The sequence below is a fragment of the Primulina eburnea genome, chromosome 1, assembly GCF_022965805.1.
Source record: "Primulina eburnea isolate SZY01 chromosome 1, ASM2296580v1, whole genome shotgun sequence".
Taxonomy (NCBI): domain Eukaryota; kingdom Viridiplantae; phylum Streptophyta; class Magnoliopsida; order Lamiales; family Gesneriaceae; genus Primulina; species Primulina eburnea.
The window spans coordinates 10,963,462-10,984,882 of NC_133101.1; the positions used below are offsets into that span (position 1 = coordinate 10,963,462).

General features: G+C 31.7%; 1 protein-coding gene across 1 annotated transcript; it reads left to right on the forward strand.

Moving 5' to 3' along the window:
- Positions 1-15,919: 15,919 nt before the first annotated feature.
- On the forward strand, positions 15,920-19,143 carry LOC140827511 (ras-related protein Rab7). The gene is made up of 7 exons (XM_073190192.1): positions 15,920-16,166; positions 16,446-16,472; positions 16,610-16,709; positions 17,147-17,293; positions 17,869-17,949; positions 18,411-18,556; positions 18,783-19,143. Exons 1-7 carry the CDS (start codon positions 16,114-16,116, stop codon positions 18,847-18,849), a joined length of 621 nt encoding a protein of 206 aa, XP_073046293.1. The 5' UTR covers positions 15,920-16,113; the 3' UTR covers positions 18,850-19,143.
- The last annotated feature ends 2,278 nt before the right edge of the window (positions 19,144-21,421 follow it).

The window sequence follows — 21,421 nt, forward strand, 5'->3', positions numbered from 1 at the left end:
GAGCCAATTAATCACCAATAAAGTCCTATGTGATCTATGAATGTGAATTTGAATTTTAATGAAGTGTGAGCTGCACTGAGATGATGATTTCTTGAGTTTGTAAGGCGAATGGGTATGACAACTCGATTTGAGCATTTGATTGGGTAAATAAACATTGACATATCATACACGCACGTGACTCTTGGGAAATCATGAATTACATGAAATAAGATAAGTCGGAGGCCAATATCACGTTTCGCATATCCATGACTTTAGTAGTGGCGTTAATCTTTTCCTTAGTTATTAGCTTTTATTCTATTTTGCTCGGGACTAGCAAAAGTTCAAGTTTGGGGGGTTTGATAAGTGCAAGATTTGCACTTAATTTATATTAGAATCCATTTTGAATTATGCTTGTTTCGAACAGAATTATGCGTTTTTGGTTGTTTTTGTTGTCATTTCAGGAATGGTGGAAATAGCGGACACGAAGCCAAGAAAACCGAGAAAACGCCCAAGGACAGAACGATGCGCGCCCCAGCGCGAGAGTTCGCGCCATCGCGCGCAATGACATGCAAGTGTGCAAACCCGAAAGCTCCGCGCCCCAGCGCGACTTCACGCGCGACCGCGCGCACTCCCCATAACACCAATTGCAGAACACTCCGCGCCCCAGCGCGACGTCACGCGCGACCGCGCGCTCGCAGCAGCATTCATTGACAGAGGACCGCACGCCCTCGCGCCAAACCTCGCGCGACCGCGCGCCCACTCAACACCACACTCGGCAGCACACAACGCGCCCCAGCGCCAGTTGTCGCGCCATAGCGCGCACCGCGAGTCCAGAAATATATAAATTGCGCTAGTTAGGTCATAACGAGGGGGGCAGCCGTTTTGGTAGAGAAAACACCTCAGAGGGCTGGAGAAATCAAGAGACGAAGATCCGGAACGCGAAGATCGATCGCAGATACGAAGAACGACGGATCTGGACACAGAGACGACACTTCGGATTTGTCTTTTATCTTTCGTTTTTATATTTTCGTGTAACTCAATGTCTGAATCTTCAAACATGCATTGTGTTTATTTAGATTTCGTGATGAACTAAATTCCCATTCTAGAGAATGACGTAACTCTGTTGATACGATGATTTGACACCGTTATTTGTTTGATTGAATTCCGCTTTCGTTTAATTGTGTTCTCTGCGTTTACTGCACTGCAAGTTACTGGCCATAAATTGTTTGTTGTTTGATTAATCTTATAACTCGGGAGAGGGACTAGGATTATAGATCATTAGAGACACATCGTTGAATGTTTATAGCGTTCGGAAGGAGTATAACTTTAGCGAGGCTTAGTAAGAACATTGTATGCGCTTATCTATGAAACGTAGATTCTAATTAGGAATAATTGAATCGAAGTTGATAGATACACTTTATTCGTCACTTGGGAAAGGGGGAATAAAACAATCTAAGTGTTCTTGGCCATTAATCGATTGGAATTCAGGAATATAAATTAAACTGTGAATAATTATCGTGGAAACTTTGTGAAATCATTTCTCTAGATACCTTCTCTCATTATTATCTCTCAATCCGGTGATTTAATTTATTCATTGCTTTCAATTAATTCGTTTAAACAAACAAAACTGATTATTGATTTTTCTAGATAAAGTCTTGGCTATTTTAATTACAAGAATTGATATACATTTTTATACACACTCCTCGTGGGATCGATACTTGTACTCAAAAGTACATTTTACTATAACTTGACATCGTGCGCTTGCGAGCAGTTAAGAAAACGCGCAACAGATTACTAGAATCTAGTTTCCTAACAAAGTAAAACTCTAAAGAAGGAAATAAAATCGCGCAGAAAACACTAGACACGGACCCCGTGCAGACCTCCGTGTCCGGGTCCGTGTACATACTGTAAATAATCTTCAATCGGAAACAAGGGACACGGACCCCGTGCTCACCTCCGTGTATGGGTCTGTGTAGGCACTGTCTTCGCCAAATACATAGGGCACGGACCCCGTGCCTGGGTCCGTCTTCAGGTCCGTGGAGATACTGGAATAACTCATCTCATGAAGTACAGGACACGGACCCCGTGTGCAGGTCCGTCCAGACTCGGTCTGCTCCATCAATGCTTGAATGATATTCCGTTGGCCTCCAAACGTACTCCCATGCATCACGACCCCTTCAGGCTTGCTCATGACTCCTTGTAGTGCCTCCTTGAATCTCTTTAGTCGACCCCTCGTGATTGGTCCCTCCGGCAACTGCAAAGGATCCCATGCTTTCCTTGGGACGTCCATGTTCGCATCAATTGGAGTACTCAAAGGATTAGCTTTATCCATATTAAAACGTTTAAGGATATTTTCTGTATAATTTGTCTGGTGAACAAACATTCCACATTCTTTTTGTTCAATTTGTAAACCCAGACAATACTTGGTTTTTCCAAGATCCTTCATTTCAAATTCTTCCTTCAAGTATGACACAACTTCTTGAATTTCTTTATTCGTTCCAATGATGTTTAAATCATCAACATATACAACAATAATTACGTATCCGGATGTTGTTTTCTTAATGAAAACACAAGGGCATATTGAATTATTTACATATCCCTTTTTCATCAAGTGATCACTTAGTCGATTATACCACATTCGACCTGATTGCTTTAACCCATATAATGATCTTTGTAATTTCACAGAAACATTCCCTGGGTTTTGAACTTTGTGCTTCAGGCATCTTAAATCCTTCAGGGATTTTCATATATATATTACTATCAAGTGATCCATATAAGTAAGCTGTAACAACATCCATAAGACGCATTTCTAAATTTTCAAATACCGCCAAGCTAATCAAATACCGAAACGTAATTCCATCCATCACAGGAGAATACGTTTATTCATAATCAATTCCAGGCCTTTGAGAAAAACCTTGTGCAACAAGTCGAGCTTTATATGTTACTATTTCATTTTTCTCATTTCACTTTCGAATAAAACCCATTTGTATCCAACAGGTTTTACACCTTCAGGTGTAAGGACTATAGGTCCAAAAACATTACGTTTATTTAGCGAATCTAATTCAACCTGGATGACATCTTTCCATTTTATCCAATACTGCTGATTTTTACATTCACCAAAAGATTTTGGTTCATGATCTTCGTTATCATTTATGATGTCGATTGCCACATTATAAGAAAATATATCATCAATTTCATCTATATCTTTTCGGTTCCATATTTTTCCAGTATTAATGTAATTGATAGAGATTTCATGATTCTCGTCAGTTTGTGGTTCTGACAGAACATTTTCATCATCATGTGTTTCTTCAGGAACGCCATTCTCTATTTTGTTATCATCATGTGTTTCTTCAGAAACATCATTCTTTATTTTGTGATCATCGTGTTTCTCTATGAATTTTCTTTTTCGAGGATTTTTATCCTTGGAACCGACTGGCCTTCCACGCTTCAGGCGTTTAATGACATCATGAGTATCTTCCATTTGTTTCTTTGGAATTTCAATTCGAGCATGGGCATTTGCAGCATGTATATATGATTTAGTTACCCCTTTTGTGTCTGCAAATGCATCTGGTATTTGATTTGCTATTCTTTGCAAGTGTACAATTTGTTGTACATATTTTTCACATTGTTTTGTTCTTGGATCCAGATGTAACAATGATGATACATACCATGTAATTTCCTTTTCGGTATGTTTCTGTTCTCCCCCCTAACATTGGGAATATTTCCTCATTAAAATGACAATCAGCAAAACGTGTTGTGAACACGTCGTCTGTCTGAGGTTCAAGATATCGAATGATTGATGGACTATCATAACCGATATAAATTCCAACCTTTCTTTGAGGTCCCATTTTCTTTCGTTGTGGTGGTGTAATAGGCACATACACCATACATCCAAAAATTCTCAGACGAGACATGTCTGGTTCTTTACCAAATGCAAGCTGTAATGGGGAGTATTTATGATATGCATTTGGTCTGATGCGAATTAATGAAGCAGCATGTAAAATTGCATGTCCCCATATAGAAATAGGGAGCTTTTTTTTCATAATCATTGGTCTAGCAATCATTTGCAGATGTTTAATCAATGATTCAGCCAATCCATTCTGTGTATGTATATGAGCAACAAGATGCTCAACAATGATTCCCATAGACATAAAATAATCATTGAAAGTCTAGGAAGTAAATTCATCAGCATTATCAAGTCTAATTTTCTTGATTGTATAATCGGAAAACTGATTCCTCAATTTTATTATTTGAGCAAGTAATCTTGCAAATGCAACATTTCGAGTTGACAATAAACATACATGTGACCATCTGCTGGAGGCATCAATCAATACCATAAAGTATCTGAATGGTCCACATGGTGGATGGATTGGTCCACAAATATCACCCTGAATACGTTCAAGAAACATTGGTGATTCAGTTTGGATTTTGACTGGTGATGGTCTTATAATAAGTTTTCCAAGAGAACATGCTTTACATTGAAACTTATTATTCTGAAAGATCTTTTGGTCTTTCAATGGATGACCATGTGTATTTTCTATAATTCTTCGCATCATTGTTGAACCAGGATGTACCAATCGATCATGCCAATTGGTTAATATCGAATAATTATCAACTACCATGTTTGATTCAATGGGACTTATATGTGTATAATGCAATCCAGTAGGGAGCATTGGTAGTTTTTCAATCACATATTTCTTTCCTGATTTATATGTGATAAGACACATATATTTCTCATTCCCTTCATCCATTGTTTGAGTATCATACCCATGGGAATATATATCATTAAAACTCAACAAATTTCTTTTCCATTGTGGTGAATATAAAGCATCATTGATCAAAAATTTTGTACCATTAGGTAACAAAAATTGTGCTTTACAACATCCTTTAATCAAGTCTACAGGACCTGATATTGTATTCACCGTTGTTTTTGTTGGTTTTAGTTCCAAGAAATATCTTTTATCTCGGAGGATAGTGTGCGTTGTACCACTATCGGGTATGCAAATTTCAGCTTTGCTCATAGCATTTTCCATATTTGAACTTCAAAAAAATATGCAATGAAATAAATTACTGGCAATATATATTTAAATATAACACATATCATAATTATACAATAAAACATTATTCTATGAATACATGAAAAATAAATTATTATACATTTATATTCTACCATTATATTGTTCATTTTCAGAGAAAGCGTTGAGAAAATCTGCAGCATCAATATTGTTCATTTCTATCCCACCAACATATTGATCATTTCCAGATAAATCATTCATAAAATCACCAGCATCAAAATGAGTTGAATCACTCAAACGGTCACTGCGTTCAGTGAAGTTGGTCTCCTTTTCTTTCCCCTTTAATGATTCTTTATAAAGTTTACAAAGGTGCTCAGGGGCTCGACAAACTTTGGACCAATGTCATGGAGCACCACATCTGTAACAAGAACTTTCATATCTTTTTGAGTGATTCTCATTAACACTTGTATTCTCATGATGCCTTTTCAGTGGATGGTTTGGTACGCTCTTTTGAGATGAGTTATAAAAATAACTATCTCTATTATTTTCAAAACCACGGCCGCGTCCACGACCACGACCAATTCCACGTCCACGTCCATGTCCACGACCTCGACCTCGACCTCGACCAAAACCTTGTCTTTGAAATTGATTTTGGTTTCCAGGTTTAAATTCATTTTTACTTACAGCATTTACTTCTGGAAATGCTGTTGATCCAGTGGGTCGGGACTGATGATTTCTCATTAATAGCTCGTTGTTTTTTTCCGCCACAAGAAGACAGGCGATGAGTTCAGAATATCTCGCGAATCCACGTACTCTATATTATTGCTGTAGAGTAATATTTGATGCATGAAACGTGGAAAATGTATTTTCAAGCATCTCAGATTCTGTGACCTCATGTCCACAAAATTTTAATTGCGAAATTATTCTATACATCGCCGAATTGTAATCACTGACTTTTTAAAAGTCTTGGAATCTCAATGTATTTCATTCATCCCGGGCGGTCGGAAGTATAACTTCTCTTATATGTTCGAATCTTTCTTTTAATCCCTTCCACAAAGCCATGGGATTTTTTTCAGTCAGATATTCACATTTCAATCCATCGTCGAAATGTCGACGCAAAAATATCATGGCTCTTGCCTTTTCTTGTGACGTGCATATGCCATTTTCTTGAATGGTCTCGCTTAGACCCAATGACTCAAGATGCATTTCTACATCTAGAGTCCATGCCCCATGGCATATAATTCTTTCCCGTGATATCGAGCGCAACAAATTCGAGCTTTGTTAAATTTGACATGGTAGTACTAAAAAAAATTACGATGCATTTTATTAGTTAATGAATATTGCAATACAAAGTAACAGATAAACAACAAGTACAAGTATTTGTAAAAATAAAGAAAACACACGAGGAGGATATTCTCCGATAAATACAAGACTCGTGAGTATGATAACCAAAATAATTAAAAATATCCTTGAGAAAGCCATCTTCTTTTTTCTTCGAAAAATTTCATGATGAATAATTTTTAGAGAAGAAGAGAAAGTTGGAGTGATTGAATGTGTTTGTGAGATCATATTTATAGGACAAAAACTAGCCGTTTTTTACCATTTATGACCGTTGGTGTACAAAAAAATAAAAGTATGTATTTGTATAATTTATGGTAATAATATGGTATATATAATATTAGACATGTTTAAATAATTATGTATATCATATCATAATATTATAATGAGTGTCATAATTTATTTTGTTTAAAAACCTTATAGGCTTTTATACTTGTCGTATCTCTTACCGGGAGTGTGGGATGTCGTCTTAACATCCTCCCAGGATTTATAACAAGTTTATGAAAAATTTATTTTTATTATTTCTAATAATAACATTATATTGTATATTAAATAAATACACAATAAATAAATAACAGTAAAATAAAAATAATTACTTTTGTTACCTTTTTCTTCTGTTTGGAGCTTGGAAAAGTATGTAGGACTTTTAGAGCTTCGTGCTAATAACGTGTTGTGAAAAAGTAAAAATTTATAATAAAAAGTAAAAATCTCAAACTATCAAAATTTACCAAACTACACACTTTATAATATTTTTCTCTCTACTCAATTGTGATTTTCTTCACAAATGAAAGATCTATTTATAGAGTTTCATTACACATAATCCAAAAATAAAATACATCATTACCTACATCATCACACACAAATTTCTAATTTTACAACTCTTATTTTCAACATTCAAATATTCAACTATTACTTTTCAATATTCAAATCATTTATTTTCAACAGTTGAAATGTTTTTTTGAGAACACAGAGAAGTAAAAAATTTTATTGTTAGCATGACATTGACGTGGAACTGTGGGATCGACAAAAACCCCTAAATATTCTATCATTGGAAATGCCCTCAGATATTGTTGCCTAATAAAAACTTTCAACCCAATAGTTTAGTAATATAATTTTTAGAGGATTTTACATCTTTTTTTGACATTCGGACATTCCATCTCTAGAATTGTTATATATTAATGAAAATAATAAATAAGTAAATAAAAATTAATAAAGAATCGGTTGTAGCCAAATGATTCTATTGCAATTTAACATTGGGTTGAGAGGATGCGTTTTTTCACGGAGATCAATTGATCAATATGAATCTCACAAGTGGATAGTTGATCGCTTCCATTTTCTGCTCTTGTGGTATTGTAAGTTGTAGTTTGGGTACACTCAAATCTATATTATTATGACTTTTATATCGGCGTGTAAAAATATTCAGTGGATGTTGTTTGTTATTATGTGTCTTGAATGTTTTATTTGATGCATTCATACATTAATTATTTTGGCATAGCATATTGAGCCTTAACTCTTTTGACGACGATTTATATTGATTATGTTGAGATATATTGAGTTTTCAAAGAGACGAGTGAGATAGGATTAGCCACATTCCCATATGACATCTACGGACGAGCGACTTAGCTATCGCATTCTCGATGCTACGTGCATGGACGTGCGGTGATTTGATGATGCATTCCTGGCGCGGGTGGCCACTATTACTGTTGTTGATGCTATTTCTTTGGACTCCGTTTGGTATCCGTTATTCTATTGTTACAATTTATGCATCGCATAACATTGCATTTTACTTGGTATTATTACATGTCATTTATGCACAGCTGGCGCTGTGCTGTCGCCTTGCTTTTTTTTTAAATAATTTTAAAAAAAAATTTAAAAGAAAATGAAAAATAACCCACCTACCAGAAGAAAATTGTACGCCCAAATTTCTTTCCACATACCAGAAGAAAATGAAAGATACAAACCCCACGGTAAGAAGCTTCAATTGAGCGTAATTCTGGAGATCTCGTACGGGCTATTTCCGGTCATCTTAAATAAGAAGATCACGCTTCTCGACCGTGCTGTTTCCGGTGAACAAACTCAAATATTCCGAAATCAGAAGGTAAATCGATGTAGTTCTAAATTTCATATAAGGAATTTCAGTTGGTTGTTACTTATTTTGAAACTCTATTCTAAGTCACTAATTAATGGGTTTTTCCTAAACAGTGTAGTTAATGAATTTAAGGGAAACAAAAAAGCTACGACATATTTGAGTCATTTAACAATAAAATGTAATCAAAATAATTGGTATTTGGCTAACATTGTGTTAAATATGCGCATGATGCAATATTTTCTTGTTTATTAGTTACATTACCTTTATATCTATGCTAAAGCGTCCAAGGAAGATGTTGGATGATTAAATTATTTAAAAAAAAAAAAAACAGTTGGGTGCCAGCACAGCGCCAACTGTGCAGGCGCCCATGTTACCCTGCACCCAAGGGGTGCAGGGTAACAAGTCTAGTTTGATACTTTTGCTAGAGATATGCCGTGTGTAGCTTATGTTGTTTTGGATTGTTTGTGTTATGTTGTGTCTAGTGTTGGTCAGTGCGGTTGTAGGATATTGGTTTGTCTGATTGTGAACTTGCTGTTATTTTCGAGCATATATTATTGTTGTGTTTTCAGAAATTTTTGGAATGTCCTATTTATGGAGAGATCATGCCAAAATTTCTGCAAGCCTAAATAAACATTTTAAACTTGTTTTCGTTGTTTACAATAATTAATCTTTATTGTTTGCTAGTTAAACATTAATTAAAAGTACGAGCCCTCACAACTTATATTCTATCTGATGCTAAGATCTCAAGTTTATGACGAGATTTATAGTTTGAAATCTAAATAATAACCCCAAACTAAAAAAATATGAAATTGAGATGAATGTAGTATCAATATTTCTATCTATCTATCTATCTATCTATCTACTATTATAAATATATGAGTTTGAATTTTGAGCTTACTTTTTTACCCTTTTACTTATTTTGTATTTTGTCATGTTCATTTGGTTCTTTAAGTAATTTTCTATGTTAGTTTAATATGTTAATTAATAGATACCTAACTTTCATTTGTGAGTTTTCTTTTTTACCCTTTCATTTATTTTATATTTTGCCATGTTCATGGGGTTCTTTAAGTCATTTTTCATGTTAGTTTAATATGATAATTAATAGTATACTTAACTCAATCAAATTAATTATTATTTTTTATTTTACTTAAATATATGAGTTTGAATTTTGAGCTTACTTTTTTACCCTTTTACTTATTTTGTATTTTGTCATGTTCATTTGGTTCTTTAAGTAATTTTCTATGCTAGTTTAATATGTTAATTAATAATACCTAACTTTCATTTGTGAGTTTTCTTTTTTACCCTTTCATTTATTTTATATTTTGCCATGTTCATGGGGTTCTTTAAGTCATTTTTCATGTTAGTTTAATATAATAATTAATAGTATACTTAACTCAATCAAATTAATTATTATTTTTTATTTTACTTATAAATTTATCATAATGTTATACATTTAAAAAATTTGCTAATATTACTAACATCTATCTATTTTATTTTATTTTATTTTATTTTATTATTATAAATATGTAACTTTTATTTGTAAACTTATTATTTTACCATTTTGTTTATTGTTATTTTTCATATTAGTTTGATTTGATAATTCACAGTGTACTTAACTCAATCATCAAATTAATTTTTATTTTGATTTTACTTTTTAAACTTAGTATTTTATCCTTTTTTTTGTTTTATAATTTGTATAATGGTTTCTTTAAGTTATTTTCTACGTTAGTTTCATAGGATTATTAATAAAGCACTTAACTCAATCAAGCTATTTATATTTTAGTTTTAATTTTATTTAGATTTAAATTTAATTACTTTAATTTATACAATGACATCAAATCAATAGAAAATCACTCTCATAGTGTTATACATTAAAAAAAATTATTAATATTACGAACATTAAAGTAATTAGGAAGACGAATGGAGATGAATGACATTGAAAAAAAATTAAAAAATTAAAAAATATTAAAGTCATATAAAACATCTTCTTCTCATTTACAATAGATATATTTTAAACTACTTATGTATCAACAAATATATGTGATTGAGAGAAAATATTTGTATGTATGTGATTTCAATATAAACATTTAAGTTATTTAGTCAATTTTCGATATATGATATTAAATAAATATTATCTATTAAATATATGATTTTCATTTGTAATCTTACCATTTTACCATTTTTTTTTTACAATTTGTCATGTTCATGAAGTTATTTAAGCTATTTTTTATGTTAGTTTTATAAGATCATTAATAGTGTATTTAACTCAATCAAACTAATTATTGTTTTAATTTACTTTTGAATTTAATTTTAATTATATTATCTATTAAATATATGATTTTCATTTGTAATCTTACCAATTTACCATATATTTTTTTTTACAAAATTTGTCACGTTCATGATGTTATTTAAGCTATTTTTTATGTTAATTTTATAAGATCATTAATAGTGTACTTAACTCAATCAAACTAATTATTGTTTTAATTTACTTTTAAATTTAATTTTAATTACTAAATTTATACATTTCGATCAAATTCATGAAAAATATCTAACATATTGATGATAGGTAATAATGGACAGATGAAGGGAGATGAGTCGGATTGAATAAAAATATATTATTAATAAATATTAAGGTTATATAAAACTTCTTTCTCCCATTTAGAACAAAGATATTTTCAAACTCTTTATGTGTCAATAAAGATATATGCTTGAGAAATGTTTGTATGTAAGTTGTTCCAAACACTGTTTTTAAGCTATTTAGCCAATTTTTTTATATATGCTGCTAAATAAATATTACTAAATAATATGCTTCATTTGATCATTTTGTGTTCTTGCAATGAGATGGTTTTTTTAACACAACGTTTTATGTTTTGGTGTTATATGTCGTTTGTATTGATCATGTTGTGTTTGGATTCCTTATGTGATTTGTTTGTTCACGGAAAGAAAATATAAAACAAAACCATATATCCCACAAAAATGATTACTTTTACTTTTTTTCCTTGAGATATTTTGTTAATTCTTAAACACATAATGCATGTTTTCAGTTTGATTCGATTACTTAGTTTGAAGCAACTTAGAAAATATTAAAAACGATGAAATGTTTCTTCGTTTTTAGCTTATATCTCAGTATATAAAGAGATAATATTTTTTTTTATTATTGGCACAAATTTATTTCTAGTCGTCTGTCTATAAATCAGTATTCAAAATTTTTACAACATTATTATATTCTCTATTCAATTTTTTTTATTTAAATTGATTGAATGTATTTGAATTTGAGTTTTTATGTGCTTGATTATATTATTTTTGTAGTATTATTTACTGTGAAATTAATAGGTGGACTAAAAAAATTAGTGTATCTATGAGCCCTCTGGTGGACGACAAACATGGATATAATATCAAGTAGATTTTTGGCATATGATTTTGTTCTAATTAAATGATTAATGCATGATTCTAAATTTTAATTTTATCACAGTTAACATATGTTTTGTCGTTGCCAGATATATTTTGTCAACGGTCTAATATTTTTCTTTGATTTAAGGAAAATTGTGTGACTTCGTATTATATTTTTATTTCTTAACTTTTTTATTAAAGGATTTTTCATGATGCTTTTGAGGCACCATTTTTTCCTTTGTATGTTTTTTTAAAAAGTAAAATATTTATGAAACCATGACATTAATAAGTTGCCTTCTCTTTATTTGAAAAAATATATTGAAAAATTTATAAATTTTTTGAATAATACAAGTTAGTATTTAATTTGAGAGTGATTTATACTTTTTGTTGCTCGTATATACTTCAATTTTTTTGTTATTATACTAAATAAATTATTTTTGAACTTTGGATTATCATTTTTTTATAAAGGTTGTTTGTGTCATGAATTTTTTAAATTCGTTTTGTTTAGTATTGTTGGGGACAACTGATTTTTCTGATATTCTATTATTTGTCATGTTGTTTATATGAAAATATGTATGAGAGTACACCAATAAAAGCTACATATTTTGGGTCTTATGTTCTACGAAGAAGGTAATATATGATTTCTGTGATTTAATTAATTTATTTGTTCTTCATACATATTAAGAAATGAATCAAATTTTGAACAAAAAATTTATAACAAACATAATGGATGAAAAAACATGTTAAAAAAATAATGTTTCGTATTACTATGTCCCTATTTTTGTATGACATAATTCAAACACATTTTTTTAGATATTTGAAATTAGGTCTAAATAAGTGACATGAAACATATACATATATATTTGAAGGCGCATTTAAAGCAAAATATTAAGATCAAGAATAATTCATATTTAAATTTCAACGTAGCACAATGAAGAAGAAATTGGAAATTGTATGTGTAAACCTTTAAGGGTTATATAGTGACTATGTTGCTACTTCATGGTTTGCAACATATTGATGCCATATAAAATATCAATATTTCTCAAAGAATAAACAAAAAGAAAAAATTCTTCATTTAGAAGAATAAATACATGAAAAAAATGTGTATAATTCTCATTCTATTTTTAATGGTATGAGAACAATTCTAAATCTTTGTGGACACAATAGATCAATTTTGTGCATTTTTAGTAAATTGGGACATTGAGCCGGTTGCACTTTATTTCTTCCAATATTATCTCGATAGATTTCGAGGTGGCTAAGATGTTGTTTTTGTCTATTATTTTAGTTAAAAAGGCTAACAAAATAATTCATGAGATATATGATGGTAATATAGAGAACTACTCGCAAAATAAATTCACTTAGCCGAATAGTGGAAATTCAAATTGAATTATACAATATTTCATCAAATTAATTTTGTCTATTATAAGATGCTCATGAAATCTAAACATTTGTATTATTAGATGAGATATTGAATAAGACAAATACTTTGATATATATATTTGAATGATATCTCATATACATATCTTAATTAGGTTATCTATGTCCTTCTCAAGATATTTAAAGTATAATAATTAATTTTGTATGTCGTTCCACAATATATGTTGGGTGCAATAATTGTTCCTGCTTGGTAGAGCGATCGAACCGTGGTGCTTGAGCTGCTGTGCAGTTTAAAAGATTTGAGTTGCACTATTACCACCAGCTATAGCTTTTGGTAAAACGCTTGCAATTGGTATAAGATTAAGGTCATGGGTTCGATTTCCATTGATTGCAAGGAGTGCAATAATTATTGAGGGGGAGATTGTTGGGTGCAATAATTGTCTTTGCTTGGTAGAGTGATCAAACCGTGGTGCTTGAGCTGTTGTGCGGTTTAAAAGATTTGAGTTGCACTATTACTACTAGCTATAGCTTTTGGTCAAGGAGTAAGTGCTCGGTCATACAATATATAAAATATTATGAAACAAAATGTAAACTCGATAGAATAAAATTTGTTTTGTTTATGAGATTGAAACATCATCGCCATGATACGATGCACGCAATCATTATTCCAAATCTTCTAAAAAACGACGAACGAAAAGACTTTCCTGAATTGCGTCAAATTAAACAATGACACAGTTCTAAGATATATATAGTCATTTGAAAAGATTTTCAAGTTTTTCTCACACTGATTGAGAAATAATTGTTAAAAATTTATTAAACTTATAGTTATATGTTGATAATATTGATACTGAATATATAAAAATGCTATTACAAATATCAGTTTGAAGAAATTACAACATCATTAATTGGTTATGTTGTTGAAGAATATATATGTTATACACATTTTTAGTCACAAGTAAAAACCAATCATGAATAAAAACAACATTTATTCTTATGAGTTATAGTTGATGATTGTAAAAAACTGAAAAATCATTCAACAATAAAATAAATATTTGGAAAATAAGATCACTGGATAAAAACGATATAGAAAACCGAAAAGACGTCTTGATAGGGAAGTAAACTACGAGCATGTCATATCTCAGATGAGGATTTTAAATAACATAATAGATGTTAAAGACGATCACATATATACTTGCTGAGTATACCAAAATAGTTATATGTATACTATAACAAACTACGACAAAGAGTTGTTAAATTATCAAAATCAACCAAGAAGTATATTGAAATTATCAAAATCAACCAAGAAGTATATTGAAAAGTGTTTCATGTGGATAAGATAACTTCTTCGATTCATATACCGTCTATGCTCATGATTTTCGATTTTGTGGTTTGGTTTGTTTCAATTAATAAATGCTATTAGCCATATTTTAATTCATTTAAATAATATCAAAATTTCGTACTTATATATCCAACAATTTAGTTGTTCACGTGCAACGCACGTGCAATTTTCTAGTATTTAATAAATATAGTGTAATTTGCAGTCATCTTCTCAACATTTTATATATATGACAGTGACACTCATCTTCATTGACCTGTTATAATTTATAAAGTTGACGAAGGCGTTAAATATCAAATGTATATAATAAAGGGGAGATGAATACAAATAACTCAATAAATATGTGTTGTACAAAAAAATTCGAGTAAGTCACTTGTGAAACGGTATCACAAATCTTTATTTGTGAGACGGGTCAACCATACCGATATTCACAATAAAAAGTAATATTTTTAGCACAAAAAATAATATTTTTTCATGAATGACACAAATAAAAGATCCGTCTCACAAAATACGACCCTTGAGACCGTCTTACATAAGTTTTTGTCAATAAATTCAACCAAAAAGAGTTTATTCCATAGAGAAGTGAATACCTCTTTGAAAAATATCTATCTTTCTGAGCCGCATTCATCGTCGTAGCTATAATATAGTTAAGAGAATCATATGTTCTTGGTTTAACTTTTTATAATGAACAAATTTACTTTAATAAATATATTTTGTATATACAAATTTTATTTAAATAAAATATAAATTTGAATTCATATGATACCGCCAACAATTGTCTTTTAATACTAAATAAATTTATATTTTTTGGAATATTTTCATTTATTATTTCCCCTATTTTATTACGTTTATCTGTTTTTATTTCTAAAAAACAAACAAAGCACCATCTTGCTTGGTCTTTCAAATAGGACCTTAATGTGGTTATTATTATTAGTTTTTTTTAAAGCTTATATTTTGCATGTAAATTACAAAAATACCCTTGAATCCAATTAAAGCTTTTTTTTTCCTATTGCATTTGAAAAATAAACGACATTATGTGTGTCAATTTAAATGTACTATGACTCATTTTATAAATATATTCAATTTACCATTGCATACCGTTACATTTATGGTTAAAACTAATTATTTGTTCTAATTCCTTAATCCTAGGAACCAAAATCGACCGACGAGGGATAGGAATCGAAAAATTACTTTCGATCTCAGTATTTGGAAGATGATTTGGGTTTCTATTTACATATTTGTGGGAAACATGAATCCAAAAATAGTTCGGAATTCAGTTTTTTTAGAGTCGATTTCGATTTCGATTTCGGTTTCGGTTCGTGTCGAGTTGACATTGTATTGTGTATGTATGTATATACATATATAGTTGTGATTAATAAAACCCGGAAACAGCCAGCTAGAAAAGTCCGTTGCCAACTGTCGTGTTTTCTAGAGAGAGAGAGTTTGGGGGACACAAAAACAATCATCCGACCAAATCCTTAAATCGAATCCTCTCTCTGGACAATCACAGCTCAGAGGAAAAAGCCCGTTCGCTTTTGCGATTCAGAACCTCAGATCGGGTCTTCTCTATCCAACTGGACGTCCGAACGATGCCGTCTCGCAGAAGAGCGCTCCTCAAGGTCATCATCCTCGGCGACAGCGGGTGAGGCTTTTTTGCTATTGCGTCTGATTTGTTTTTCGGTTTGATTCTGCTGAGAAATTTCGATTTTTCGGTTTGAGGGGTTCATTTTCGATGTTTTTCATTTGATTGTGGTGGATATTGGATTTATTTTTTCTTACAAGCTTTGGGTTTTCAGTTTCTTCCCTCCGTCGATCACTTTATATTGCTTTGAGTGTAGGTTGTTAGATTTATATAACCCTATTTGTATACGTGTGTTCTGATTGACAATTATGGTAATTATTTTCTTTCTGCGACATGCAGGGTGGGAAAGACCTCGTTGATGAATCAGTATCCTCGATAGTTCATATTTATTAAGACAATTGCTCAGGCGTTTCTTAGAATTTTTTCTGGACATAATTTGTTACTGTGAGAAAGAATTCTTGTTCAATTATTTGTTTAATGTTTCCTTGATCTGTTATTTAAAGATATGTAAACAAGAAGTTCAGCAACCAATACAAGGCGACGATTGGGGCTGATTTCCTGACTAAGGAAGTGCAATTTGAGGATAGACTCTTCACTTTGCAGGTAAGTCTGGGATATATTTGTTTTGTCACCGGTTTTATGAGAGAAAATAGGAGGTTCATTGACCAAAAGAACTCATCTTTACTTGAAAAAACACAGTTATCTCATACTTTCCCTGGGTCAGATGAGTCTTATCCAAAGACACGCTTCTTCCTCTATACTTGATTTAGGATTTCAAATGTTATGTCTGGTCCATTGTATTATGAGAAAGTAGAATGCTGACATATTCCTATTTTTAAACTTTAAATGTTTTGATGTGGAACTTTAATCTTATCTCAGTGCAACAATTATACTCAGCCTTTGGAAATGCGAATAAAAATGAAATTCATGTGATATTTTGTGTCTTGTCATGCTCTGGTTATTCTTAGTTGTGTCTCATGACTTGGACAATATGTAAACTTTTTATGCCTTAAGATAAAGATTGATTTTTGTTCTAGTAGATATGGGATACAGCAGGCCAGGAGAGGTTTCAAAGTCTTGGGGTTGCTTTCTACCGTGGTGCTGATTGCTGTGTGCTTGTCTATGATGTCAATGTCATGAAATCATTTGATAATCTTAACAACTGGAGAGAGGAATTCCTAATTCAGGTATCTATCTAATTCAGATTGCTTATTACATGTCTTTAGTTATTATATTCTCCTTTCAAACTGAATTATGCATGACAATCATCTTGCTATGCTTTTCAATTTACCTATTTATTTCTGCAAGGAATAAATTCTATATTTGTCTCGCTTCAGTTTGAGTTTTGATATAATTTATCGAGTATATTTCCTTCTTTGTATAAGATAATTTAAATTTTCCAAGTCCCCCTTTTCCATGAATTGAAAGAGCTCAAATCCTCCATGGACTCAACCCTTGCAGATGTAAAATATGACTTTGCAGGCGGCAGCATAATACATTTATTTTTCAGATTTGATATTAGAATCGCCTTTCTTCTGGTTTGGGTATTTATTGTTATAGCAATGTCGTAGTTTGAATTTGTCTAGGGCTTTTAAACGTGTGTGTGTTTTTTTTTTAAAAAATCGATTATGCAATTCATTTGTTTATTAGTAGCTAGGATACATTTGCTAAAGAAATATTTTTATTGTGATGCTATCTCTAGTCTTGTTCACTTAACGGAAGAGATTAAAAATACTAACAAAACTGGAAAAGTTATCTGCAGGCAAGTCCATCAGACCCAGAAAATTTTCCGTTTGTTGTGATCGGTAACAAGATCGATGTGGATGGAGGAAATAGTAGAGTGGTACTCTCTCTCCTCTCTCCTCTCTCCTCTCTCTCTCTCTCCCCGTGCTTTGATGCTTGTCTTTTTCTTTCCACTTTCTGCCCCTATCCTTTCTTACATATATGATGCTGGGGCACTTTTTGAGAGGGGTCTATACGGGATTAGACACTAGTTTAGAATTTTTCTTAATCCTTAAATTAACTGTAATTTTTACAGAATTTTTTCTCATTCATGTTTACATATATGTATCTATCTTACTCTTATTCTTTTGTTTTGATGTGGATGGCTGGGGATTTTTCATTTGTGGGCTAATGGGTAGGATTGGAGATCAGTGGTTGATCTCATGGTTTATTGGAGGTGTGGCGGTGGCTAATAAACTAATATATTTGTACTGTACTGATGCTTATCACTATTTTGTTGTTGAAGCATAATGTTTATTTTGGATTGAAAAGGTTTGTGCTGTCTTAATTGAATCTCCACAGGTATCTGAGAAAAAAGCTCGGGCTTGGTGTGCCTCGAAAGGGAATATTCCCTACTTTGAGACTTCTGCCAAGGAAGGCACCAATATTGAAGAAGCTTTCCAGGTTATTGCAAAGAATGCTCTGAAGACTGGAGAAGAGGAAGAAATGTAAGTACATTAGATTTTTTGTGAATTCTGGTTAAATTATCTGTTTAATTATGACATTCGCTGACGAGATATGTGTATCAATGTTCTAGCATGTAGTCATCTGTTACAGAAAAGTACTTGAATCATGTGGTGCACAGAATGATCATTAGTTTGACACACACACACACACATTAGCTTTCTTTTTTATTGTATTAATCTTTTTGAAAAAATGTTTGTGCTGCTGAAGATATTTGCCCGACACAATTGATGTTGGAAGCAGCAGTCAGCAAAGGTCGAGCGGATGCGAGTGTTGAATGGATTTATGTTTCTGAAAAAAGTTTCCAGAAACAGGTTCAAAGATGAATGGGTAATTCTTGTGTCTTTCCGTTGTGACAGTGTTTTGTTGTGGAGGGAATTGATCTCATGTGTTTAGCTTGTCGAATATATATATTTATGTTCGGTTTTCAATTTGACAAGAATTGGATAGTGCTCTCTGCAAAGATTTGTGTAAAATTATTGTTTCTCGACACTTTTTTTGTCTAGTTGCTCGTCCACTTTTGTGAATTGCATTACAAATCGACCAGATTCTAATGATAGCTGTTTATTTCTATTCTCTTATGTTAAGTTTTGAGTGTGTTTTGGATAAATCATTTTTTTACTCGAGTTACATTCTCGCATAGCCAACTGAGCCTCCTCGAACGAACCGTTTCTTTGAAGTACGAGAAATAGTTGTTCCGAAATAACATAGACCACTAAGAATCGAAAGACTTTGGACACGCAATGGATCTTTGAGGTAGGTAATATTCCATCTCCCTGGTCGAATCTTCCCTCACATTATGTTGGATTTACCTTCTGAAACAAGTTTTCCAGGAGGGATAGTATAACGTCACCTCGTGGATAAAAAACATGGTACCATTTTCACCTTTGATAATGCATATATAACTTTAATTTTATGTCGACGGATTCCCACCTGCAAACATTTACATTTTACCGATAAGACGAGCGAAACATGAGTGCCGTTAGCTTTTCCATGACAAAAACAAAACATCCCATGTTTCAACTAGAACATTTCTACTGGATAAACATTAGTGACAACCTCTCTTCATTTCACTGGGATTCATATCGGTTGTTTTTCTATCATAAATGAATCTGTTAAATTAACTAATCACGCCTTCTATGGTTACCAAAGCTCGAAGAGAACCCCGAGATTTTTATCTGTGAGAAAATGATGTTATCAGTCACAACCTCACCACATCCAAGAAAAAATGGAACTCCACCATCCAACAAGGCTCTGCTGCCTTAAGAACTCGAACTGCATCAAATACCACCGGATGATTCACTAACAAATTGATTTTTCTCTGATCTCTTACGTTTTCTGCTTCTGTTTAAATATTTATCAACCTTTTTGCTTTCCGGCAATCAAAATTGAAGTCTCAGAAACAGATACTAGAAAGAAAACACCACAAATTATAACCACTCAGCCCATTCCGGAAAAGAACAAGACTCGATGACATAGGGATATCAACAGATGGATAGAGACTACGACCAGTAGTTTTAAGCTATTTTACTCTCAATTTTAAATATACTAGAAAATACACGTGCGTTGCACGTAAAAAACTAAACTACTGAAAATATATGTACGAAATTTTAATAATATTTAAATGAATTAAAACATGGTTAATAACATTTATCAACTGAAACAAACTAAGCCATAAAAAATAAAAAATCATGACCATAGACGGTATATAAATCAGAGTAAGTATCTTATCTACTTGACACACTTTCCAATATGCTTCTTGGTTGATTTTGACAACTCAACAGCTCTTTGTCGTAGTTTGTTATAATATACATATAACTATTTTGATATGCTCAACAAGTATCTGATCGTCTTTAACATCTATTATGCTATTTACAATCCTTATCCAGGATCTGACATGCTCGTAGTTTGCTTCTTTATCACGACATTTTTTCGATTTTCTATATTGTTTTTATTTGATAATCTTATTTTTCCGACTATTTTTTTGTTGTTAAATGATTTTTCAGCTTTTGACAATCAACTATAACTCCTAAGAAAAAATGCTTTTACTCGTGATAAGTTTTCACTTGTGACTAAAAGTATCTATAACCTATATATTCTTCAACAACATAACCAATGAATGGTGTTGCACCTTCTTCAAATATTGTGATATTTGTGATATCATTTTTATATATTTAGTATCAATATTATCAACATATAGCTGTAAGGTTAATAAATTTTTAACAATTATTTCTCAATCAGTGTGAGAAAAATACTTGAAATCTCTTCAAATGGCTATATCTTAGAAATGTGTCCTCATTTAATTTGACACAATTCAAGAAAATCATCTTGATCGTCATTTTTTGGAAGCTTTGAAATAATGATTGCGAGCATCATGTCATGAGGATGATATAGTTTCAATCTCATTTGTTTAGACACTTTGACTAAAAAAAGAGACAAAAACAATCTCGTATCACCTCGAAATATATCGAGATAATATTGGAGAAAATAAAGTGAAACTGACTCAATGTCTCAATAAAATGCACAGAATTGATCTGTTATATGTGTCAACAAAGTTTTAGAATTGTTCTCATACCACTATAAATAGAATGAGAATTATGCACAGTTTGTTTTTCATGGATTTCTTTTTCTAAATGAAGAATTTTTTCTTTTTGAAAAAACTATTTTATTGAGAAATATTAACATTTTATATGACATTCATATGTCGCACAACCATGAAGTAGCAACATAATCATTATATAACACTTAACGTACACATACAATTCTTCAATTCCTTCTTCATTATGTTTCGTTGAAATTTAAATCTGAATCATTATTGATCTTAACATTTTGCTTTAAATATGATTTAA

Coding starts and splice junctions, on each gene's coding strand:
- LOC140827511 (XM_073190192.1), top strand. CDS start 16,114: ATGCCGTCTCGCAGAAGAGCGCTCCTCAAGGTCATCATCCTCGGCGAC. Junction 16,167..16,445: donor ATCATCCTCGGCGACAGCGG/GTGAGGCTTTTT, acceptor TGCGACATGCAG/GGTGGGAAAGACCTCGTTGA. Junction 16,710..17,146: donor ATAGACTCTTCACTTTGCAG/GTAAGTCTGGGA, acceptor TTGTTCTAGTAG/ATATGGGATACAGCAGGCCA.